The 26653-nt window shown below is 36.9% G+C and overlaps 1 protein-coding gene across 9 annotated transcripts in view; it reads right to left on the bottom strand.

Moving 5' to 3' along the window:
• The window catches only part of MYO16 (myosin XVI), a 732830-nt gene that overhangs the window by 528842 nt on the left and 177335 nt on the right, over positions 1-26653 (bottom strand). For all 9 annotated transcript variants that reach the window (XM_058276443.2, XM_058276441.2, XM_058276437.2 and 6 more), the window contains exon 2: positions 13316-13579. In XM_058276443.2, the coding sequence (XP_058132426.1) occupies positions 13316-13541 (226 nt within the window). In that variant the 5' untranslated portion in view covers positions 13542-13579. The remainder of the gene's footprint in view (positions 1-13315; positions 13580-26653) is intronic.

Below are 26653 nucleotides of genomic sequence, written 5' to 3' on the forward strand. Positions count from 1 at the left end.
CCTAAGCTCCAGCCCCACCTCCAGCAGAGAGGTAGCTGGCGGGACATGCATCAAGCTCTCCAGGCAAGTGTTAAGTGCTTTCTGCTGGCACAAGCTGAATAGTTGGACACCTGGGCTGCCTCCCCGCACCCCCAAGAGAATAGGAGAGGAGCTGGGTATCCTCAGCCTCTCCAGGCAATGGCAGGAGTTTTCAGGCCACACAGATTTGTTGAGTGCCTTTGAGCCCATCTCTACCTCTGTCACCGCACAGGATAGGAGGGGTTGGTGTTGCCTCAACCTCTCAGGGCAACAGTTTTGGGCTGCACAAGTCTGACTATTGGGTACCTGTGGCTCCACCTACATCCCCAATAGGACAAGAGATGCACTGTGTTGCCCAGACTCTTTGGGTAACTGCAGGTGCTTTTGGCCCACACAGCCTGGTCTGGTAGGTACTTGTAGAAGCACTCTCACCCCCCGATAGGAAAGAAAGGGGATGGTCTTTCCACAGCCTTTTTGGGCAACAGCAGACCCTCAGCCTGCATGGACTGGACTATTGGATGCCTATGAATCAACTCCCACCCCCAACAGTATAGGAGGGTTTTGGTATCTCCACAGCCTCTCTGTACTTTCAGCGAACAGGGACTGAACTGTCAGGTGCCTGTGGATCCAACTCCATGCCTTAAGAGGATAGAAAGGAGCTGATGTTTCCTCAAACTCTCCAGGCAATGGCAGGTATTCTCAGCCTAAAGGGACTGAACTGTTGAGCACCCAGAGAACCACACCTACCACCCCATAGGATAGGAGGGAGCTGATGCTTCCTCAGCTTCTCCAGGCAATGGTGGGTACTTTCAGCCTACAGGACTGAACTGTTGAGTATTTGTGGTTCTGTTCTCACCTCCTTAAGGGCAGAAGGAACAGTACTCCCTCAGCCTCTCAGGGAAACTGCAGGCATATTTGACCCACAGAGATTAGATTCTTGAGCACCCCAGAGAGTCCATTCCCACTCCCATTAGGGAAAGGGTCTGGTGATACATCAGTTTAGCTGAGCAACTGTGTTCATTTTGGACCCACACAGCATAGATTGCTGATGAAAACTATAGCTCCATCCCTGTCTAAGGAAGGGGAGATACGGTTTTGAAGCTTAATCAGTGTCTCCGGGTGACTACAGACAGTCTTGTGCCCAACTGTGATTATTATACACAGCTACAGCTCTGTACCTACCCCTGACAGAGGAGAAAGATGGGAGAAACTTCATCACTTCCTGGGGCAACATGGGCAGCTTCAGCCTCCATAGCTTACAGCACCAGCTACATCCTTGACTTCTACTACACAACCAGCAAGGGAGAAAAGAAAAGAAATCTCTAAACTAAAGGGAGAAACTGCACTCATAATAAATACATCTAGCAAGCCAGATGTGGAAAAACCAATCAAAAATTACAATCCATACCAAGAAACAGGAAGAGATGGCCCAATTAAAGGAAAAAGATAAGCCTGCAGATGACATAAAGGAGTTGAGACAACTAAGATATTCAAACAAATTTCCTTAATAAATTCAATGAGATGGCTAAAGAAATTAAGGATATTAAGAAGATATTGGATGAGCACAAAGAAGAATTTGAAAGCATACACAGAAAAATAGCAGACCTTATGGGAATGAAAGGTGCAATAAATGAAATTAAAAATACACTGGAGGCATATAACAGTAGATTTGAAGAAGCAGAAGAAAGGATCGGCAAGCTCAAAGACATGGCGTCTGAAAGTGAACAAACAAAAGAACAGATGAAGAATGGAAAAAATCGAACAAGGTCTCAGGAAACCAAATGACAGTGAGACATGCAAACATATGTGTCATGCATGTCCCAAGAGGAGAAGAGAAGGGAAAAGGGGCAGGAAGAATATTTGAAGAAATAATGGTGGAAAATTTCCCAAGCCTATTGAAGGACGCAGATATCCATGTCCAAGAAGCACAACGTACTCCCATTTGAATAAATCCAAAGAGACCAACTCTGAGACACATACTAATCATAACGTAAAATGCATACTCCCATTCAAATAAATCCAAATAGACCAACTCTGAGACACATACTAATCATAACGTAAAATGCCAGAGACAGAGAGAGAACTCTGAGAGCAGCAAGAGAAAATCAATGCATAATATATAAGGGATACCCAATAAGATTAAGTGCTGATTTCTCATCAGAAACCACAGAGGCAAGAAGGCAGTGGTATGATATATTTAAGATACTGCAGGAGAAAAATTGACAGCCAAGAATTTTATACTCAGCAAGATTATCTTTTAAAAATGAGGGTGAGATTAGAATATTTACAGATAAACAGAAACTGAGAGAGTTTATAACAAAAAGACCAGCTTTGCAAGAAATACTAAAGGGAGTATTAAAACCTGAAGAGAAAAGACAGGAGAGAGAGACGCCTGGAAGAGAGTCTAGAAATGACAACTGTATCAGTAACAGTACCTAAAAGTGACAAATACAAAATGACAGACGAAATGCAAAGACCAAAGTGGATGAAATAAGAACTGCCTTTAAAGTAATAACACTGAATGTTAATGGATTAAACTCCACAATCAAAAGACACAGACTGGCAGAATGGATAAGAAAATATAAGCCATCTAAATGTTGTCTGCAAGAGACTCACCTTAGACCCAGGGATACCAATAAATTCAAAGTGAAAGGCTGGAAAAAGATGCAGTAACCAAAAAAAAGTTGGGGTAGCTATACTTATATCAGATGATACAGACTTAAAAAGCAAAACTTTTTATTAGAGACAAGGAAGGACATTACATATTAATAAAAGGGATGATTTGCCAGGAAGAAGTAACAATCATAAATATATATGCACCTAACCAGGATGCCCCAAGAAACATCAGGCAAACACTGGCAAAACTGAAGGGAGAAATAGACATCTCTACAATAATATTTGGAGACTTAAATACACCACTCTCAGCACTGCATAGAACATCTGGGCAGAAGATCAATAAAAAAACAGAGAGCTTGAATAATATGATAAATGGACTAAACCTAATAGACATATACAGAACATTGAACCCCAAAAGAGCAGGATCAACATTCTTTTCAGGTGATCATGGATCTTTCTCCAGGATAGACCATATGTTGGGACACAAAGCAGATCTCAATAAATTCAACAAAATTGAAACTATACAAAGCACTTTCTCTGATCATAATGAAGTAAAGCTGGAAATCAACAAGTGGCAAATAAAGGGAAAATTCACATATATATAGATATTAAACAACACATTCCTACATAATCAGCGGGTCAAAGAAGAAATTTCAAGAGAAATCAGTAAATATCTTGAGAAAAATGACAATTAGAATACAACATACCAAAACCTATAGGATGCTGTGAAGGCAGTGATGAGAGGAAAATTTAAAGCCCTCAATGCTTACATTAAAAAAGAAGAAGAGCTAAAAGCAATGACCTAACTACATAGTTGGAGGAACTAGAAAACGAACAGCAAGCTAATCCTAAAGCAAGTAGGAGAAATGAAATAACAAGAACAGAGCAGAAATAAATGAAATTGAGAACAAAATAACAAGAGAGAAAATTAACAAAACCAAAAGTTGGTTCTTTGAGAAGATTAAGAAAATTGACAAACTCTTAGCTAGATGGACTAAGAAAAAAACAGAGAAGATGCAAATAAATGAAATAAAAAATGAAAAGGGAACCTTACTACTGACCCAACAGAAATAAGGGAGATCATAAGAGGATACTATGAACAACTTTATGCTACAAAACTAGACAATGTAGATGAAATGGAAAAATTCCTAGGAATGTACAAACAACCTGCACTGATGCTAGAAGAAATAGTAGACCTCAACAAGCCAATCACAAGTAAAGAAATTGAAACAGTCATCAAACAGCTCCCCAAAATGAAAAGTCCAGGACCAGATGGTTTCACAGGTGACTTCTACCAAGCATTCAGAGAAGATTTAATTCCAATATTACTCAAGCTATTCCAAAGAATTCAACAAGAAGGAACACTAACACATTCTATGAAGCCAAAATCACCCTAATACCAAAGCCAGATAAAGACATTACAAAAAAATAAAATTATAGACCCATTTCTCTAATGAATATAGATGGAAAAATCCTAAATAAAATACTTTCTAATTGAATCCTATAACATATTAAAAGAATTATCCATCATGATCAAGTGGGTTTTATACCAGGCATGCAAGGCTGTTTCAACACAAGAAAACCAATCGGCATAATACACCACATTAATAAATCACAGAAGAAAAATCACATGATCTTATCAATTGATACAGAAAAGGCATTTGACAAAATAGAGCACCCTTTCGTGATAAAAATACTACAAAAAATAGGGATTGAAGGAAATTTTCTCAACCTGATAAAGGCCATATATGAAAAACCCACAGCTAACATTGAACAGTGAACAACTAAAAGCTTTCCTGTTGTGATCAGGGACAAGACAAGGATGGCCACTGTCACCACTGCTATTCAATATAGTGCTAGAGGTTCTAGCTAGAGCAATCAGGCAAGAAAATGAATAAAAGGCATCACAATTGGAAAGGAAGAATTAAAACTTTCACTATTCGCAGATGATATGATTGTATATCTAGAAAATTCTGAAAAATCTACAACAAAGCTGCTAGAGCTAATAAATGATTTCAGTAGAGTGTCAGGATACAAAATCAATATGCAAAAATCAGTGGTGTTTCTATACACTAATAATGAACAATCTGAGGGGGAAGTCAGGAAAAAAATTAAAATTACAATAGCAACTAAAATTATAAAATATGTTGGAATAAACTTATCCAAGGATGTAAAGCACTTGTATTCAGAAAACTAAAAGATGAAAAGACATCTTGCTAAAAGATGTCAAAAAAGACCTAAATAATTGGAAGAATATTCCATGCTCATGGATTGGAAGATTAAATATCATTAAGATGTCAATTCTACCCAAATTGATATATAGATTCAATGCAATCCCAATTAAAATTCCACCAGCATCTTTTAAGCAAATGGAAAATACAATTTCAAATTTATCTGGAAGGGTAAGAGGCCCTGATTAGACAGAAACATCTTAAAAAGGAAAAGTGAAATTGGAGGACTCTCACTTCCAGACTTTAAATCATATTATCTAGCTACAGTGGTAAAAACAGTATGTTATTGCCATAAAGATAGACACATACACCAATATAACTGAATTGATGGTTCAGAAACAGACCCTCACAACTATGGCCAAGTGATTTTTGATAAGCCTGTCAAGCCCTCCCAGTTGGGACAGAACAGTTTATTCAATAAATGGTATTGGGAGAACTGGATATCCATGGCCAAAAGAAAGAAAGAAGACCCCTATCTCACACCTTATACAGAAATCAACTTAAAATGGATCAAAGACCTAAATATAAAAGGAAGTACAATAAAGTTCCTAGAAGAAAATGTAGGGAAACATCTTCAAGACATGGTGGTAGGTGGTGGATTCTTAAACCTTACACCAAAAGCATGAGCAATGAAAGAAAACATGGATAAATGGGACCTCCTCAAACTTAAACATTTCTGTGATTCAAAGGACTTCATCAAGAAGGTGAAAAGGCAGCCCAGTCGATGGGAGAAAGTATTTGGAAACCACTTACCCATAAGGGTTTGATTTCCATTCTACATAAACAGATCATACAACTCAACAATAAAAGAGCAAGCAATCCAATTAAAAAAGATTTAAATAGACATTTCTCCAAAGAGGAAAGACAAATGGCCCAAAAGCACATGAAAAAATGTTCCATATCACTAGCTATTAGGGAAATGCAAATTAAAACAAGAACGAGATATCATATAACACCACACAGAACAGCCATTATTTAAAAAACAGACAAGAATAAGTGCTGGAGAGGATGTGGAGAAATAGGAACAATCCTTTACTGTTGGTGGGAGTGTAAAATGGTGCAGCCTCTGTGGAAGACAGTTGGGCGGTTCCTCAGGAAGCTAAATATAGAACTGCCATATGATCCAGCAATTCTTCTGCTAGGAATATATCCAAAAGAATTAAAAACTGTGACATGAACAGGCATCTGCACACCAGTGTTCATAGTGGCATTGTTCACAATTGCCAAAAGATGGAAACAACCCAAATGTCCATCCACCAATGAGTGGATAAACAAAATGTAGTATATACGAATGATGGAATACTAGGCTGCAGTAAAAAAAAAATGAAATTGGGACATATGTGATAACATGGATGAGTTGTGAAGACATTATACTAAGCAAAGTAAGCCGGACACAAAAGGACAAATATTGCATGGCCTCATTAATACGAACTAAATACAAATAATAAACACATGGAATTAAAACCTAGAGTATATGTTATTAGGAGATAATAGGAGGGTTGAGAAGAACTATGGATGCTTAATGTACGTAGAAGTTTTAATTAACTTGACTGTAAAAGTGTGGCGATGGACAGAGTTGATAGTAACACATTATAGTGAGTAGCAACTGGTGTGTAAATGGGATTGGACTGAAAAAGGTAGTCTGGGGAAGTAAATGTCAATAGAAAGAAAGCTAAAGAATAATATTGGGACTGAATAACACAGTGAGCCCTGAGGTGGCTGAGAACTGTAATAAAGGGTTCAAATGCAAGAGAGTCCTTCTGTTAGCTAGAACAGATGTATATCACTATTACAGCATGATGGGAATATGGGGAAACATGGGAAAATTACAATTTGTGTGATCTATAGACTGTAGTTAACAGCAATACTACAATATTCTTGCATTAATGCCAAGCTATACTGTGTTGATAATGGAGGTGTATGGAAAAGTGTGCCAAATGTATGCTATGGGCCACGATTGGTGTTAATAGTCTGATGATATTATCTCATAATCTGTAACAAATATTCCACCAGGGTGTGGAGGTGTATGGAAAATCCCACATCTGTATGATTGTTTTGCAAGTTCACAATATCTGTAACAAAAACACATTAAAAAAATAGTATAGGTTGGGGGAAAATATACCAAATATAAGATAAGGAATATAGTTGGTAGTAATATTTTGACAATGCTCTAGCATAGTCTGCAACAAATGTTTCACACCAATGCAAAGAGTTGGTGGAGGAGTGAGGTATGAGACCCCTGTGTGATGTTATATATGTTTATTTTATAAGTTCACAAACTTTACTATATACTTATTGTTTATGTGTGTTCATGTATGAATGATATACTTCAATAAAAATAAAAAAATAAAAAAGTCAAAGTTCCTGAATTATATTTGATGACATGCTGTAGATCTTAGCATAAAAAACATCATAGACATGATTTCTTTTGAAGAAGCATATTTGAATTCTTATACTCATTGAGCCAATAAAAATATTTGGCTATAATAGCTAAAATTATTTATACAAACATGTACACAATCTGCAGCGTTTTGAACAATAAATCAAATGTGAATCATTTGTTCTTCCAGCAAAAAAAAAAAAAAATATACATATATATATATAACTTTATTGCACAAATGTATACATTTTATCTTATTTTAGTAGCTTCAAGATAAGTGAAAATATCACTTCAATGACTGAAAAATGAAAACATTTTTCTGGATATTTTTCTGGGAGAAGTAAAACACATGCTACAGAGGTTAATGTGTCTCTAAATCAATTACTTCCCTTTGCAAAGGAATTTAATTTCTTGAATTAGCAAGAAATTCATATCTTGCTTCTGATAAATGAAAAAAGTAATACATCTAACAATTGTTTCACACTTGGGTCAGCTCCAAATATAGAATAAATATACCAAATGCAGCCAGATATTCTAATTTCACATTTTAAAAATCTATTTAAAATTTCAACTGATCAGAAATTCAAACTTTTGTTGAATTCTAAGAGTCATTCACCTATTTCTTCATTATCTGACACTAGTGCTGATCTTATTTATTGTCCATCAAATTGCCTCCATTAGTAACAAGTACTATTTTTAGGGCGTAAAAAAATGTATTTAGGTTTACTTACTGAGGAGACTCTCCTCCAAGTTAATTCAGATATTTTATTTCTGCCATTAAAAACAAGATTGTTCACAGAAAGGGTTTATTATAGTTTGATTTGTTGCACATATCAAGTATGCAATAAATATTGTGTGTGTTTCTGTGTATGTAAGTTGTGTGTGTGATTTTTTTTCATGCTCCATATTGTCCCTATCACTTTGAATACTTCAGGTTGGCCATTATGCCAAGCAAGATGTGGAGATTTAGTATCCAATCTTGTTTCTCTGTTCCCATTCAAAATGAAAACATACTAAATCAATTTCTTCAATAAAATTTGACTCAAAATGGATTATTCACACACAAAAAATTTCTCTTTGCTTATTTTGAGTTGAAAAATCAAACATAACTACTTGTTTCAATTTGGTCTCTTTATATAAACATTCATATATAAACAACATGCTAGACATCATGTCATTCATTGATCACAATTAATGTATGTTGTATTTTAAATAGTACCTGCAAGGCATTTGGGGTTACAAAAATATTTAACAAGGCAAGAAATATTAAGTGTCTATTTATGAGATCATAATATAGTCCATCAAAATATAGATCTGTGTATACATGTGGAATCATTTCTGTGAACGCAAACTGAGGACAAAAATATTTATTATAAAAACTATAAAGAAAATTTTAGGATATAAAATCAAATAGCTAAGAATAAGAACAAATTAGTGGAAAGAACATACCAAACAGTTTCTGAAAACTTTGAATCATATTTGATCTGTCTCTTTCATTTCTTATTTTTTATATCTAGTTTTACTTATGTCCTATTATTTCTTCATATTATATTTATTTTTCTGTGCCATTCATTCTTTTACTCTCACATGGTATTCTTCCATTATGTGCAAATCTTCCTTCCCATCCTCACTGATAGCCATAGTACTTAATACTAAGTGTATGACTCAAAAAGAGAACTATCCTAAGTTCCCATCACTACCTTCTCCCATTCAGCTACATCATCTCTCCAGTTACTCTAGATTGAAGGTCTCTACCCATTCTGTGCATCAAAATCTCTTAGGAATTTTGAAAAACACCCTAGCTCCACTTCTTATTGATTAAATCAGAATATCTGTTGAGCCCAGATAATGGAAGTTAAAAAAAAATTTCCCCAGATGCTCCTAATGTACCGTCAGGGCTGAAAACTAGTGCTATGGATGTTCCTAGCTAACATCAAACCCTCCCCTTAGGCACCAAATTTCATCACCTTCTGTATACTGAAGGACCTTGCTCCAGCAATTTTCCTCTCTTACTCTATTGTTACCAGTTTTCCCTCTCATATGGATACTTTTTGTCAATATAAACTCATTATTTTTCCCATCATGAAAGATAAAATTCCTCCTAATTTCTCTTCTCTCTGCAGTAACCTTATGACTTCCCCTTTATAGCGCTCTCTATTCTCTTTATGTACATTTTCCCTTTTCCCATTCTAATTGCAATCCAATCCATTAAGATTTTGGCTCTCAACAAGTTACCCAAACTAAGAGCCTACATATTGCTAAATGTAAGGGCCAATTCTCATCCTTCATCCTTTGTGATTGAGAAGCAGCATGTGGCAGAGCTGACCATTCTTTTCTTGGAAATCCCTCATCATTTAGCTTCCAAACAACACACTTGCCTCATTTTCTTCATTCCTTCTGGATTGCTGCTGGTTCTTCCACTCCATTTCATGGAATTCTTAATATTGTAATTCCTTGGAGCTCAGTTCTCAAACCACTTATATTTTTACCTAAAATTTATTCCCTAAGTAAGCTCATCTAACCCTTTGGTCTTTGATACCATCATCTATATGCTCCTGAGTTTCAAGTCTGTATCTCCAGCCAGCATGACACTCTCTCTTTGATTCTGACACCTTAGAAGCATGCCTTACTCACTAATGGCATTTCATTCTTCCAGTTGCTCAGGCCAAAAAACTTGATGTTATGCTTGAATCTCTTACTCCCTGTTGTTGGTAGGAGTCTGGCTCCCATAATCGTCATCCTCTGGTGTTATGCTGGTGATCACTGTGTTACCTGGCAAATGCAACTAAGGTTGAAGATGGAATTAAGGTTGCTGATGAGCTAACCTTAAAAGAGGGTGACAATCCTGAATTATCTAAGAGGGCCAGAGGTAATCACACTGGGTGGACTGGGGGAGAGTGTAAATTACAATACAAACCATTATCAAAGGTGGTGTAGCAGTGCTCTAAAATGTATTCACCAAATGCAATGAATGTCCCATGATAATGAAAGAGATTGTTGATGTGGGAGGAGTGGGCTGAGGGGGGTGGGGGATATATGGGGACCTCAAATTCTTTTAATGTAACATTTAAAAAAAATAAAGAGAAAAAAAAAGGAACTCAAAAGAATGTTCCCACAAATAAAATAAAATAAAATAAATTACAACTAACCAAAAAAAAAAAAAAGGGAAGAGGAAGGCAGAATTATTAGTCAGAGAGCTACAACGGTGGAAAAAGAAGCAGAAGAAACAAGAAGCATGAAAGGGACTCAACATGCCTTGTATGGCTTTGAGATGGAAGGGGCCATGAACAGGCAGCTTGTAGAAGCTGGAAAACTTCAAGGAAACAGATTCTACCCTAGAGCCTCCAGAAAAGCACAAAGCCCTGCCACTACCTTGATTTTAGTCCAGTGAGTTGCATGCCAGACTTCTGGCCTCCACTACTATAAAATAATAAATTTGTTTTGTTTTAAATGAATAAGTATGTGGTAATTTGTTACACCAGCAACTGACAATAAGTATTTATTCCCCATAGCCAGTTCATCAACATTCTCTGTTATCACTATCCTAAAAGTGATCATAAAATTTAACTATTCTAACCATACTCCTATTCCACTTTGGTCCAAGACACCATGATCTTTTGCCTAACTTACCATTAGAGTCTCATCACTAGTTTTCATGATCAATCCTTGTAATCCTTCAGCCAATTGGGAATACATCAGTTGGGCTGAGCCTGTTAACTAATAAGCGGTATCTGCTTAAAACCCTCTAATGGTATTGCAGCTCACTCAACACAACAGCCAAAGCCCTTTTCTCATCTTATCTTACTCTGTTCCTACAATGCCGGCCACCCTGCTGTTTTTCCAAATGCCTTGGATATTCTTCCCTCTGGACTTTGTACTCATCATTTCTTCTGCCTGAAATGCTCTTCCACAGATATCTGTAAGGTTAATTCCCCACCTTCTTCAGGAGGACATAATAGAGACTCAATAAACATTTGTAGAATGAAAGCATGTTTCCCATAGAATATGACTCGATTTTGTTCTTTTGTTTTTATTCCCACTGTAACTACTCCAGCCCAGCTCTATTCACTAACAAAGCTTATTCTAGTTAAAACCAACTGAGCTGCCACTCTTTCTCCTTTCCATGTTTAACTACTCTCACTTCTGTGTAAATGCTCACCCAAGCTGCTGCTCAAGTACAGAGTGCTCCCCTTTCTTTCCTTCAAATAAGTAAGGTATAAGCATCCTTCAAGGTCACAATCTCTCAAAAATCATGTCCTGCAAAAAACTTCGTCAATCTACCCCAGTTGTATCAGATATCACTTTTATCACTAATTGGTTTCTATTATAAGTCTTTTTCTCTCTACTTTTATTTTAAGTAGTTTTTTGAGAGCAGGATTCATATTTCTTCCTGTTCTTCAATCTCCAAAATGTCAGAACAGTTTTATGCCTATAGAAAGTGCTCAAAAATTAATAATCCAGATTGGATGGCTTGAATGTTTCCAACAAAAAGTTATAAAAGCAGTAATTGTGACTTGGTCTCTGATTTTATTATTTCACTACTCAATTTCCTTTTAACTTTGACAGTCACTAATTTGTACTGTGGACATTTTGCACTTTATCTCAAATCTTTTGACAAACAAGAAACTTTATTAATATGCAAATACATTTTCTTTAATTACTTTTAAATCAATATAGGTATTAAATTGAAATGTCTACATTCTCATTTAAGTTTGCTCTGATAACTACTGCCTGGAGAATTAGGACAAATGGATTCACTCACTCAATATCACTGGAACATACTGAGATAGGCAAGAGGGAACAGTGAACACAATTAACTTTGTCACTGGCCATCAAGGTCCCTATGTATTCTCAAAACACCACCATCAAATATATAGTTACAAGGAAGAGAAAAATGAAAAAATTGGAGGTAAAGAGTGGTATGGATTGGCCTTCTGGAGAACATGATGCATTTGCTGAATCTCAGTTTTTTTCACACATAATAAGGTGGTTGTAGTAGGTGATATCTTAGGTACTTTCTAGGTCAGATAATTCTCTGCCACTGTCATTGTACTTTAAGAAAAACATCTGTAAACTTCTCAGAATATTCCACTTTAACCAGCAAGCCTACATGGAATCATAAAAAAAAGAACTACTTTAGTCTTCTTATTATCACTGTTACTATATATAATCTGCTGTCAGTTTTCCTATATATAGATCCGCAATCCTTATTTGAAAGACTTGGGACCAGGTACGCTACTGAATTTGTAATTTTTATGATTTAATAACTTTAAAAATGTAAATAGTTCAGGGTTGAATTTGCCACAAAGTGAGATTTGGTTTTCAGAGTTTTTTGAATTTTCAGTTGTGCTTAAATAATTATGGCCCTGAACTATTTGCATGACTGTTTTATATTAATTCATGCCCTGGTTTAGAAACAAGTAAGGTATATATATTTTGAAGTTTTCTACATAAATATATATATATAGACAATTTCTCTTACTCCAGCGCTTTGGAATGTAGATTCTAAAGCAGATTTTAAAACAAAAACAAAATTCATATCTAGGAATAACTGAAAGGTAAGACGTTTAATAGTCTTATGAAGTAGATTTGGATTTGGTGTTAAAAAAAAATTGAAACTCCAAGCCAGCCTACTTTAAGGGATAAACAAATGAAATCTTTGTCCTGAGAATTTTGGGGTAAACTGACTTCACTATTATATTTATCCATACATGAGTTAATAATTAATGAATTTTGCAACCCAATTTCATCATCAAAGGAAATATTTTCATAGAGAAACCAGTTTCATTAATAATTTGAATGAATAATATGAAAGGAAACCACTTACAGTTCAGATAAGTAATTCTTTAAAAACAAGTGCAATAATTTCAACAAAATTTTGTTTTCTTCATATTACTGAAAGACTTGGGACTTTTGCAATGTTAATTAGAAAGAGTTATTTTTCTTGAATATTTCAGACAGTTAGAAGAAAGTAGCTTACAGTATTTAAAATAAATCATATCCCATCTCTCCCCCAAAAAACAAGAAACAAAATCATGAAAACCCATGCTTTATCTTTTTTGTTAAGTACCTTCTTTGTCATTGTGATGGATGATTGCATCCTGTATCATGTCAGCAAGGTTAAAATGAACTTTCTGATTCTTTCCATGTTTCAACTTTTTCAGGAATCCTTCCTGCTTCTGAAAAGCCTTCTCTCGTTCATAGTAGGCTTTGATTTGTTCACAGCGCATGCGTTTCACCAGGCGCTGGCGTTGGCCAAGGGGAAGGGACTCCAGCAAGCATTGGTCAATTTCCATTTCATGGGATCGAAAAACATTACATAGCTGAAAGCAACCTGAAAGGACAGCAATGGAGAAATGTCACTAGACCTTTTATTACCACCATTATCATATAACACTATAAATCCTACTTGATTTCATATGATACATCACACAAGTCATAAAATAATTCAGGTATCTCTATGCTTCATGTGCAATTCTTTCTATGCCCATTTTACAGACTGCAGAAATGACAGTTGATATCTTATTCTAGATTACATAGTAATTGTAGCAGTCTGATATAATTGATGAATTCCAAAAAGAAATATTGGATTATGCTTGTAATCTGATCTGTACCTGGGCATGACTGAGTTATAATTAGGGCATAAAAGGCATGACCAAAGAACAGAGTTCAGTGTTTCTGATTTTGGAGTTTTGATTTTGGAGTTTGATGCTGAAGACTTAAGCAGGAGCCCCAGGAAATAAGCTCACAGAGGAGAGAGAAGCCAGCCCCAGGAAGAAACAAACCTTGAACCCAGAGAAAAGCAAGCCCCAGGAACACAGGAAACCAGGAAGCCTGAACCCTTACAGATGTCGGCAGCCATGGTACTCCAAATAGACTTTCGTGAGGGAAGTAACTTACGCTTTATGGCCTGATATCTGTAAGTCCCTACCCCTTTATACAAATCAATAAATTTCTGGTATTTTGCATCAGCACCCCTTTCACTGACTAATATAGAATTTGGTACCAGGAGTGGGGTAGCTTTTGTAATTACTGAAATGCTGGAATGGTTTTATAAATGGAAAGGGGTATTTTTTGGAAGAATGTGAGATGCTTGGAAGAAAAGACCTATAGTGCTTTGAAGAGACTGTTGATAACAATATGGATGCTAAAAAGACTTTTTCTGATGCCTTAAAAGTAAAAGATAAAACTATTATTAGAAACTGGAGGAAAGGCGATCTTTGTTTTAAAGTTGCAGAGAATTTAGCAAGATTAACTCCTGGTGTTTTATGGAAGGCAGAATTTGAAATTGGCGAGCCTGGGCTGAAGAACTTTCCAAAGTAAACTAGGAGAATACTACTTGGCTTCTGCTTGCAGCTTATAGCAAAATGCTAAATGAGTGAGATAAACTGAGAAGTAAATTTTTGGGTACAAAGAAAACAGAAACTGATTCTGGAAATTCCAAGCCTCTGGAAATCAGGCTCCCAGATGAAAGTGCCCCATTTGAGGACTTAACTAAACTTGGAACTGGTAAATCAAGATTGAAGATGCAGTTATCTAGCGAAGACTTGTGGAAAGTCTCACTGTATGATGGCTTGGGCCCCTACTTCCTGCATGCCAAACCAACAAGCTTTTTGAGAGAGTTGTATGAATAAAACCACTGTAGGCCTGGAATAAAAAGGACATGGAAAGGAGAAAGGGAAGGAGAAACAGTTTTAAGAGGAAAGCCATGGAAGCTGAGATCTGGAATTAAGACATCACCTTGGACCAAGAGAGGAACCCCACCCATGTGTACAGAGAAGGTGAGTTTGCCCCAGCAGTTGAAGAGGGTGGATGTTCCTGCTTGATGTTCTGGAAGAGTTTTGCCACCTCAGGGTACAGAAAGGGTGGAGCACATTCCTCAAGGATTAGGGAGGTTAAGGTCAGAACCCCAAAGGTCTGAGAGGGGTGGACCTGTCCCCCAAAGGTTAGGGAAGGACAGGTGGCCAACTCATTGTTCTGAGAGAGTTGAGCCTGTATGCCAAAGGTTAGGGGAAACGTAGTCTTCACATCACTGTACTGGGGGTGGTTAAGACTCTAACCCAAAGATTGGGTGAGGTGTGGCAATCACTCCAACACTCTTGGAGGAACAGGTCTGGAGCTTGGTCGATATCCAAATGCTTGATGAGGGTGGAACCAAGAAAGTGGCCATTGGGCAAGACTGTGGAAAGGTAGGTTCCCATATGGCCCCAAGGAGAAGAAACCATCATCTTAAGAATGCCTTTCAGACTGAAATCAAATGGAGGATGCCCTTCAGTTTTACTGAACTGTAGAGGACCCATGATTCATTTTTCCCTCCCAATTTCTCCTTATTATAATGAAAATGTTTATACTATGTCTGTCCATTTGTATTGGAAGCAGATGAATTGTTTTGTAATTTTCAGAGGTCTACAGCAGACAGAGCTTTGCTCCAAGACAAACTGTATTTCTTTAAATTGATTATGATATGATTTAGTACTTGCATTGTAACTCATTTAAGGTTTTTTGAATATTGTAATGACTTTTTGGAATTCAGAGGGTGGAGTGTAGCAGTTTGATATAATTGATGAATTCCAAAAAGAAATATTGAATTATGCTTGTTATCTGATCTGTACCTGGGAATGACTGAGTTATGATTAGGGTGTCCTCCAAAAAGTGGGGACTCACAGATAAAAGGCTTGGCAAAGAACAGAGTTGAGGGCTTCTGATGTTGGAGTTTTGATTTTGGAGTTTGATGCTGAAGACTTAAGCTGGAGCTCCAGGAAGTAAGCTCACAGAGGAGAGGGAAGCCAGCCCCAGGAAGAAGGGAACCTTGAACCCAGAGAAAAGCAAGCCCCAGGAACACAGGAACACAGGAAGCCTGAACCCTTGCAGATGTCGGCAGCTATGGTATTCCAAATAGACTTTGGTGAGGGAAGTAACTTACGCTTTATGGCCTGGTATCTGTAAGCCCCTACCCCAAATAAAAACCCTTTATAAAAACCAACCAATTTCTGGTATTTTGCATCAGCACCCCTTTGGCTGACTAATACAGTAGCAAACCAAATAATAGAATTATATGTAAGTAAGTAGCTCTTTTCAAGACAATTACTAACAATCCATTCTTATTTCTTTAAATCCACACCAAAGTGCTATTTTATCATTGTGTTACATAGCATGATGACTGTGGTAATCTACTCATCTCATGATATAAAATATATTTTTTATATTTTTATGAGCAATTTCCTCCAATTTATTGCTAAACTCTTTTCCTTGTAATCAATGAGATACAATTTTAAGAGGCTTAACTATGGTAAAGTATAAAGACTGAAAAATAGAACAGACATTTTTCTCTTGGCAACTCAAAATCATGGAGAAGACTATTGCATTTGTGGCACTTGTCTTATCAATATATTGATTAGCAAACTGAGCTATCTGACCTGGAGTCGAAACTATTCACTTTCCTTCAAGATGCTATGTCCTAAATCACCGCTCAAAACACCTACGATAGAATTGTACAATCTCTTACTATTAGATTAATATTTTACTACTGGCAGAAAATTAATGTTAAATTAGTGAAAATTATAAAGTAAGGCTCACAAATACAGATTTCCAGATAAGTGTTAATATGTTTTTTTCTTTATAAATTTATGATGTCGGTTCCAGGTTAGGAAAAATAACTCTACATGCACAAAATATGGTTCATCACAAGTCATAACTGGGAAGATCACGTAGTGAGTATATACTTTCTCTTTGAAAAGGTGCCCTATTTCTTTGAAAGTACAGCAGGTTATCATTTTATTTCCATTTCTATTGTACTTGACACTCTGTGAAATTCTATTCTTAAAATCACCTGATATGCAGGTACTATCATTCCTGTTTTGCAAGTAAAGAAAACTAAAGTGAGAGAGACTGTGACTTGTCCAAGACCAAAGATGTTATTATATGACAGTCACAAATGCTCCTGGAAGCTCAAGAATTAAAGAATATAAAAGACTGAGATTCTCTAAAACCTGATATTTCATGTATAGCAACATTTATGTACAAGGGAGAAAGACAGAAAGAAGCAGTGTCAGTGAATATTTTTTTGTTTTTTGTTTGCATATGACAAAAACTCATTAGAATTATGTTTTCATAAAACTATTCATAACCATTGATAAAAGTGATGTTATACGTAACAAATTGCTATACAGGAAACATTCCCTTTCCAGTAACCTAAACACAAAGAGAAGAGTGTTTCTGAAATAGTGACAAATTGCTATAGAAATTGTTCATTTGATAAACGCCATGATCACGGGCACAAATAGATTGTCTGAGAAATCTCATTAGTAATCAACAGGAAATATCATCTGCTTTCAAATCTATTTAAAAAATGACACCAGGTTTGACTTATTGACTTTGATGCTCATGACACTTTGACTCCCATGACTTTCCTGACTTGTCAGCAGGTGTCCTGGGAATCATCAGAGCTACTGAGAAACTTAAAGATGTAAAAAAAAAAAATTTTTTTAAATGACATAGTAGAGTATCATGTACTGATTAAATATACTTGAAAATTGATGATAATCTAATAAACACAGCAGTCCTCTAGTCGTTAACTCTTAAGAAGGATGTCAAGGTGAAATTTTCAATGAATTATTAAGGAGTCTGCTATGTCAGCTTATGATTCATTGAGCAATCCCTCTCAGGCTATCACAAAAGAGGAGCACTGACAGTTGTTCATAAATTAATTTTCTTATTTCCCTTATGATTTTGAAAATCAAAGGCTAGGTTGCTAAGTTTCAAATCCAGACATGTAATAAAATATATAATTTTTAATGTGCTGTCTTATTCAACAATTTCCTGTGTTTTGACATAAAAGGTCTAAAAATCAACCTTTTCTATATTTGGAAATTTTATTGGAGATTGTGATTTTCTTTGTTTAATCACAATTAGGTCAGCTATGTCATGTATATATATCTCTATCAGACTCTAGGTTAGTACGCTAAAAATAAGTGTTACAGGAAAAATAGATTTAGGGCTAACTACTCAAAACCTACGAACTTTGGCACTAACAATAATGATAATTAACATCATAGGCATAATCTTGATGGCCCAGGAAAACAGGCAGTTAAGGCCATGAAAGAAAGTGGGTGAGTTTGGAATATGCAGGATTGGTACAAGTCCTAGGTACAGGCACTCATTATAAATTTTCTTGTAACACAGGTAAAAGGGTAGTGCCTGTCCAGAAACTGAACTGAGTCCTCTATCCTTTCTTAACAAAGATTAGAATTCTACTTCTAGTCCTTCTAGCTCACTTTGCCTAGAAAAAAAAATTGTACATTAACTAATGCAACTGGCATTATTCAAACCTCACTGTCACAATAACATGTGAATTGGTATTGAAAAGCACATGTTGTAGCAACACAGGATATACTTTCACTGTTGTGATAGAGACTGACTAGCTCTCCATGAAACCTATGCTTTCTTCTTCTTAGACAAATAAGTAGACATAATTTAACTTTTCCACCTTCATAAAAAGTGGCCATATTCTTTACCCTTCTGCAGTTTGATGCAGATGAGCACAGCAACTCTGGGAGCCAAATATCTTAAATGGCCACAAGATAGATGGAGTGCCTTCTTTGTGGGTCCCTGGCCCTGTTCTGGTTGGAAAAGAATGACTTGGGAAAGTCCTCACTGGGATGACCCTTCTCCCAGAATGTGTCTTCCAGGAAAGCAGTGTGAAACAATGAAAGGATTATAAAAAACTACTGAGGCACATTTTGGAGCATTGCCACACAGCATGTATTATAGTTTACATTGTAGTTTATGTTCTCTCCTACTCCATTCGGTAGGTTATGGCAGGTAGATAATGTCCTGTATGCAATGTCATACAGGACAATTCCAAGTGTTCATCAATTGCAATGAATGTACCACACTAATGAAAGAAATTGTTAATGTGGAAAAACTGGGAGGTGTATGGGAATCCCTATAGTTTTTTATTTAATATTTTATGTAATCTATTTATCTTTTAAAAATAAATAAAAATATATTTTTAAAAACCTATTAAGGCTGACAGTCTGAGGCAAAGGCCTACTGGCTTCAAATACCTGGGAGATGGAGGTCCATCCCTTGGGAAATGGAGGGAACAACAAAACTCCTATAAACAGGAAAATTCCAAAACAACTAAGAAGGGAAAAGACAGGAAAAGACAGTGATCCAGAAAGACAGAGATTACCCTGGACACTGCATTCACCTTGAGAAGACCTTCCTGAAAGAAGGGCTGAAGCTCAAGATAATTTCTATGTTATCACAAGTTGATTACAAAACCAAGACATAGACATCTCTGAGAGTAAATCTGAGAATTAACATTTTTTAAAATTAATTTATTGAAGTATATCACTCATACATAAATATACATAAACAGTAAGTACATAATAATAATTGTGAACTTAAAAAACAAGCATATGTAACATCATACAGGACTCTCATAACCCACCCTATCCCCATAACTTGCATAGTTGTTAAACCTTTTTAACTAATGATTAAAGAGCATTGTCAAAATATTACTAATAACCAAAGTATTTTCCCCAAACCAACCCTATTATTATCTTTATATCATTTATATATGAACATACATAAACAATTAAATGTATAGTAAAAGCTGCGAACTTACAAAGCACACATGCATAACATCATACAGGGGTCCCATACATCAACCCTCCACTAACAACTTGTATTGTCATGAGACATTTTACAAATTATGAAAGAATATTGTCAAAATCTTACTACTAATCATAGTCCTTATCTTACATTTCATTTGTTTTCCCCCAACCCACCCTATTAGTATTTTTTAAATATATTTTTTATGACAGCACTTGTAAACATAAAACAATCATGTGTACATTTGCAGAATTCCTAAACAACATCCCTCCATAAACACACCACACTGTAGTGGAACATTTGCTACAGATAAGATACCATCTGACTGTTACCATGTCCATAGTGTACATTTGGCTCACATTTTCCATACTGTCTCATTATTAACACAGTACATCTTTTGCATAGATGCAAGAATATTATATTATTACTTTTAACCACAGTCCACAGGTCACTCCAGCTGTATTTTTCTCATCCTTCACCACATTCCCAGCACCCTGCGGTGATGATGTACATTTGCGGTGATGATGTACCATCAACCACAATTCTCATCCACCTCTTGGTTTACTGTGTTATTCATTTCCTAGATTATTCTCTAACATTCTGTCAATTGGTATTTACATACCTAGACTAACATTTTAAGCCACATCCCCATTTATAAACTAGATGTTACTCATTATTTGTTACCATCCACTCTAAACATATCCACACTTTTACATTAAAGCTAATTAAACCTCAACATATACTAAACATCAGTAGTCCATCTCAGTCCTCCTCTTATCTCCTTTAAGAATCCACCACCTACCACCAGGTCTTGAAGATATTTTTCTACAATTTCTTCTAGAAGTTTTATGGTTCTCGCTTTTATTTTTAGGTTTTTGATGAATTTTGAGTTAATTTTTGGATAAGGTGTGAGATAGGGGTCCACTTTTCTTCTTTCAGCTATGGATATCCAATTCTTTTAGCCCCATTTGTTGAATGCACTGTTCTGCCCAAGCCATGTGGGTCTGACAGGCTAGTCAAAAATCACTTGACCACATATGTGAGGGTCTGTTTCTGAACCATAAATTTGGTTCCATTGGTCTATGTATCTGTCTTTATGCCAGTACCATGCTCTTTTTACCACTATAGCTAGGTAATATGATTTAAAGTCTGAAGATGATGGTTCGCTTTTCCTTTTTAAGATGTTTCTGGCTATCAGGACCCCTTACACTTCCAATTAAATTTGATGATCATTCTTTCAGTTTGTTTGTTTTTTTAATGCTGGTGGAATTTTTATAGGGATTGCAGTGAATTGGTATATAAATTTTTAGTATAATTGACATCTTAATGATATTAAGTCTTCCAATCCATGAGCATGGAATGTTCTTCCAGTTATTTAGGCCTTTTTAAAAATTTCTTTTAACACTGAGTTGCAGTTTTCTGAATACAAGTACTTTATCATTAAAGTGCTTTATCAATAAACATTAAGTTTATTCCTGACTACTTGAGTTTTATCTGTCATATTTTATTTTTACCACTCTTTTGATACTTTTAGCTACTTTTATGGATATAATTTTCATTTCTAGCCTCTCTTCCAGGCCCCTCTCTCTCCTGTCTTTTCTTTTCAGGCTCCAGCCCACCGTTAACATTTCCTGAAAATCTGGTCTCTTGCTTAGAAATTCTCCCAGTTTCTTTTCTTCTGTGAATATTCTAATCTCGCCCTCATTTTTGAAAGACAGTCTTGCTGGATATAAGATTCTTGGCTGGATGTTTTTCCCTCATAGTAGTTTAAATATATTAGACCACTATCTTCTTGCCTCCATGGTTTCTGGTGAGAAATCGGCACTTAATCTGATTAGGTATCCCTTTTATGTTATGTATTGCTTTTCTCTTGCTGTTCTCAGAATTCTCTCTTTGTCTTTGGCATTTGACATTCTGATTACTATGTGTCTCAGAGTTGGTCTATTCGGATTTTTTCAGATGGGAGTACATTGTGCTTCTTGGACATGGATATCTATGGATTCCATATGGATTGGGAGATTTTCTACCATTATTTCTTCAAATATTCCTTCTTTCCCTTTTCCCTTCTCTTTTCCTTCTGGGACACCTATGGCATGTACGTTTGTATGCCTTTTGCTGTCTCTTAGTTCCCTGAGAACTTGTTCAATTTTTTCCATTCTTTTCTTCATCTATTCTTTTGTAAGTTCACTTTCAGAGGCCATTTCTTCAAGCTAATCAATCCTTTCTTCTACCTCCTCAAATCTGCTATTATATGATTCTGGTGTTTTTTAAATTTTATTTATTGTACCTTTCATTCCCATAAAATCTGCTATTTTTCTATGTATGCTCTCAAATTTTTCTTTGTGCTCACCCAATGTCTTCTTAATATCCTTAATCTCTTTAGACATCTCATTGAACTTACTAAGGAGATTTGTTTGAACACCTATGATTAGTTGCCTCAACTCCTTTATGTCTTCTGGAGGTTTATCTTGTTCCTTTAACTGGGTCATAGCTTCCGGCTTGGTGTGGATTGTAATTATTTGTTGGTGTCTTGGCATCTGGATTATTAGGGTATTTATTCTGGGTGCAGTTTTTCTCTTTAGTTTAAGGCTTCCTGCCATTTCTCCCTTGCTTGTTGTGCAGTAGGAGTCAAGGATGTAGTTGGTGCTCTTAGCTGTGGATGCTCAAGCTATCTCATTGCACCAGGGACTAATGAAACTTCTCCCAACTTTCTCCTTTGCCAGGCATAGAGAATGAGTCACAGCTGTGTGTAATAATCCAAGTTGTGCAGGCCTACACTGTAGTTGCTCAAAGAGATTGATGTAGCTTCATGTCTCTTTCTTCCTTGCCTGGGGCAGGGATGGAGTTGCAGGTGTGGGCAAGAATCTATGTAGTGCGGGTCCAAAATGACCACAGTTGCCCCGGTAGACTTCCGATTTTCAGTCTGTGCCAGCCAAAGGTACATGCAGTTACCTGGATAGGCTGGTGCAGGGCCCGCAAGCCTCCTCCTTGCCAGAGGTGGAACTGAAGCCTAGTCTAGGGCTGCAGGCTGATCTGGATGAAAGAAACTGGTTCCTACCATCACTGTGATTTTCAGTCAGCCCAGCTTCCCTTCAGGCTGGGAGCAGATCAAAATGGCAGCCACCGGCCTCTTTTCAATTTGGCTGATTCACACTCCAGCTATTCCCAGGGTTATATCTTAGCCAGCCGATTCTACCAATCAGTAGTGAAAACTGGCAGCCGACCATCTCCTCCTCCCCTGTTTTTGGGAAATGGAGCTTCCAATTCCAGCCACAGAATAGCTCCTAGGGTGGGTTGTGCCACCAGAGTAGGATAATCACCAGCCTCCCTGGCTTGGCTGGTAATTTCCCAGAGAGGCTGGCGCAGGTCCCACAGCTTTCTCCCTGCTGGAGGTGGCACTGGGGCCTAGGCTAGAGCTGCACTCTGATCTGGATGGAAAGAAGCTGGTCCCCACCAGCACTGGGATTTTCAGTCTGCCCTGCTTCTCCTCATGCCAGGCACAGAGTTAAGATGAATGCTCCCAGCCTCTTCCTGACTTGGAAACACTCAAACTTGAGCTCTTCTCAGGATTATACTTTAGCCCGCTGAATTTACTCATCAGTAGCTGAAGTTGGTGCCCAACCATCTCTTCCTCCCCCATTTTTGGGAAGTGGAGCTTTCAATTCCAGCCACAGAACAGCTCCCAAGATGGCTTGTGCCTCCAGTGTAGGATGGGCATCGTCCTCCAGGGTGTGGAGCATTCTACTTATGAGTCTTCTCTGCAGACAGGCAGTCTCCTCCTTCCATTCCTTCAAGGATGTGGCAGGATACTCTTCTCATGACCTGGACCCCCAGACAGGTACTTCAGTTAGCTCCAGATAGCTCTGGGGTTGAGTAACTGCCCGGTGGCAGGAGCTGACTCTAGGAGTTCCTCCCTCTGCCGCCATCTTAAAATGTACAATGTGCAACAAAATAATACAAGAAACAGGAAATGATGGTCCATTTAAAGGAAGAAGATAAAAGTATAGAAAACACCAATGAAAAAGATGAGAATGTGGACATAGCAAATAAGCCTTTAAATAAATGTTCTTAAAATTCTCAAGGAGATAAAGGAAAGTCTAGAGAAAGAACTAAATGGCATAAGGGAACAATGAATGAACAATATGAGAGTCAAAGTAAAAAGAGAGAAATTTTATAAAGGAACCCAACTGAACCGCTACAGTTGAAGAACATAACAGAAGTGAAAAATGCCAAGGAGGTTTTCAAGCACAGATTTGAGCTGGTAGACAAAAGAATCAGGGGACCCAAAGACAAGACACTTGAAATGAGACAGGCTGAAAAGCAGAAAGAAAGAAAGAAATATTAAAAGCAAAAATATCCTAAGATAGCACACCAATAAATGCATTATGGGAATCACAGTAGGAGAAGAAAGAAAGGGGCAGAAGGAATAATCAAAGTAATGTAATAGAGAACTTCCCAATCTTAGCAAGAGACATAAATATTCACAACCAAGAAGCTCAGAGAACACCAAACAGTATAAAAATGAAGGAAACTACAACCTGGCATATATTGATTATACTATCAAATACAAAGGACAGCGAGAGAGTTCTGAAATCTGCAAGAGAAAAGCAGCATTTTATAGAGAAAAGTCCCAATTAGAATGAGTACTAATTTTTCATGAGAAGCCCTGGAGATAAAGAAGGCAGTGGACTGAAATACGTAAAACTGCTGAAGAGAAACAACTGACAGTCAAGAATTTTGTATCTGGCAAGACTCTCAAAAATGAGCAAGAGATTAGGGTATTCTCAGACAAACAAAAGCTGAGAGCATTCTTCACCACTAGATTTGTCCTATAAGCAATGCTAAAGGGAGTTCTTCAGACTGAAACAAAAGGGCACTAGACTGCATTTCAAAGCAGTATAAAGAAATAATGACCTGTGGTAAAGGTAACCATTTGTGTAAATGTAAATGCCAGTATTATTATTTTATTGTATTGTCTGGTGTGTAACTCCACTTCTTACTCCCAAAATTGTTAAAATTCAAGTGTATTAAATGTAATGATGAATCTAGGTTTTTGAACATACAATGTACAAAGATATAAGTGGTACCAAGTACAAAAAAATAGTAGGGGAAAATAGGGGTATAGGAAAATTACATGTACATGCTATTGAAGTTAAGTTGGTGCCAAATCAAATGTAATTGTTATATATAAATTGATGTTAAATGTTATCCCCATAGTAACCACAAATAAACATAAGAAAACTATCTAAATAGAAATGAGAAGGCACTCACTATGGTATAACGTAAGGAAGCAAACAAATACAAAAGGAGGCATTCACAAAAGTGAGGAGAAACAGAGGTGTAATACTTATGAAGGATAAATAGCAAAATGGCAGAAGAAAGATCTGTTTTATAAGCAGTAACTTTTTGTTTTTCTTTATTTTTAAGGAAACTTTAAATTACATAAATGTTACATTAAAATTATAGTGGATTCACATATACCCCACTCCCTCCCCCTCCTGCACGCTCCCCCATTTACAACATCTTTCATTACTGTGAATTTGTTATAATTGATGAACACATATTTCACTGCTACTAAGTATGGTTTATATGTTGCATTATAGTTTACACTTTGCACCACACAATTTTATAGATTTTGGTAACTATATAATGGCTCATATCCATCATTGCAATATCATGCAGAATAATTCCAATGTCTTAAAAATGCCCCGTGTTATTCCTATTCTTGCCTCTCCCTCCCCTCAGAACCTCTGGCAACCGCTGTCTTTATATCAGTGTTATAAGTTCTTCCATTACTCGAATAACAATAAGTATACTTTAGTCCATAGTTGCATTCCCATCTTACGTTTGTTCATTCCTCAGTCCTGAGGATTTGCGGATGGTGATGCCATTCTGCTTCCAATAGAGAGGGAGCTTAGATACCATGGGGCAGATGGATGGACTGTTTTGCTTTCAATTTTAGATACTCTCTGTTTCTTGTGGATGGGCATTGTCCTTTACGATCCTTTTGTTGTTGTCCTGGGTGAGTCTGTTGAACTGGAGAGTAGGTGTTGGCTGCAACTCTGCTGAGATTCAGGGCTCAACTGGCATATATGTCAGTAGTTACTTTAAATGTAAATGGAAGAGTGGATAAAGAGGCATAATCATCCAACTATATGCTGTCTTCAATGGACTCACCCTAAAGTCACATATCCAAGTAGGTTAAGAGTGAAAGGATGGGAAATCATATACTGTGCAAGTAGGAACCAAAACAGAGTTGGAGAGGGAAGTGGATCTGGCTCAACAGATAGAGTGTCCTCCTACTATATGGTAGGGTCCAGAGTTTGATCCCCAGGGCCTCCTGACCTGTGTGGCGAGCTGGCCCACATGCAGAGCTGCAAGCGCAAGGAGTGCCATGCCACGCAGGGGCACCCCCGCATGGTGATACCCCACGCTCAAGGAGTGCACCCTGCAAGGAGAACCGCTCCACATGAAAAAAGCAGAGCCTGCGCAGGAGTGGCACACCACACATGGAGAGCTGACGCAGCAAGATGATGCAACAAAAAAGAAACTCAGTTTCCCAGGGCCACGGATGGTGCAAGTGGACAAAGAAGAACACACAGTGAGTGGAAACAGAGAGCAGACAACTGGGGAGTAGAGAAATAAATAAAAATAAATCTTAAAAAAAAAAACAGAGTTGGAGAGACTATACTAATATCACATAAAATAGAGTTTAAATCAAAAACAGTTATGAGGGACAAAAATCATTATTAAATACTGATAAAGGGGACAATTCAATAGGAAGATGTAA

Source organism: Dasypus novemcinctus, chromosome 15, assembly GCF_030445035.2.
Source record: "Dasypus novemcinctus isolate mDasNov1 chromosome 15, mDasNov1.1.hap2, whole genome shotgun sequence".
NCBI lineage: Eukaryota > Metazoa > Chordata > Mammalia > Cingulata > Dasypodidae > Dasypus > Dasypus novemcinctus.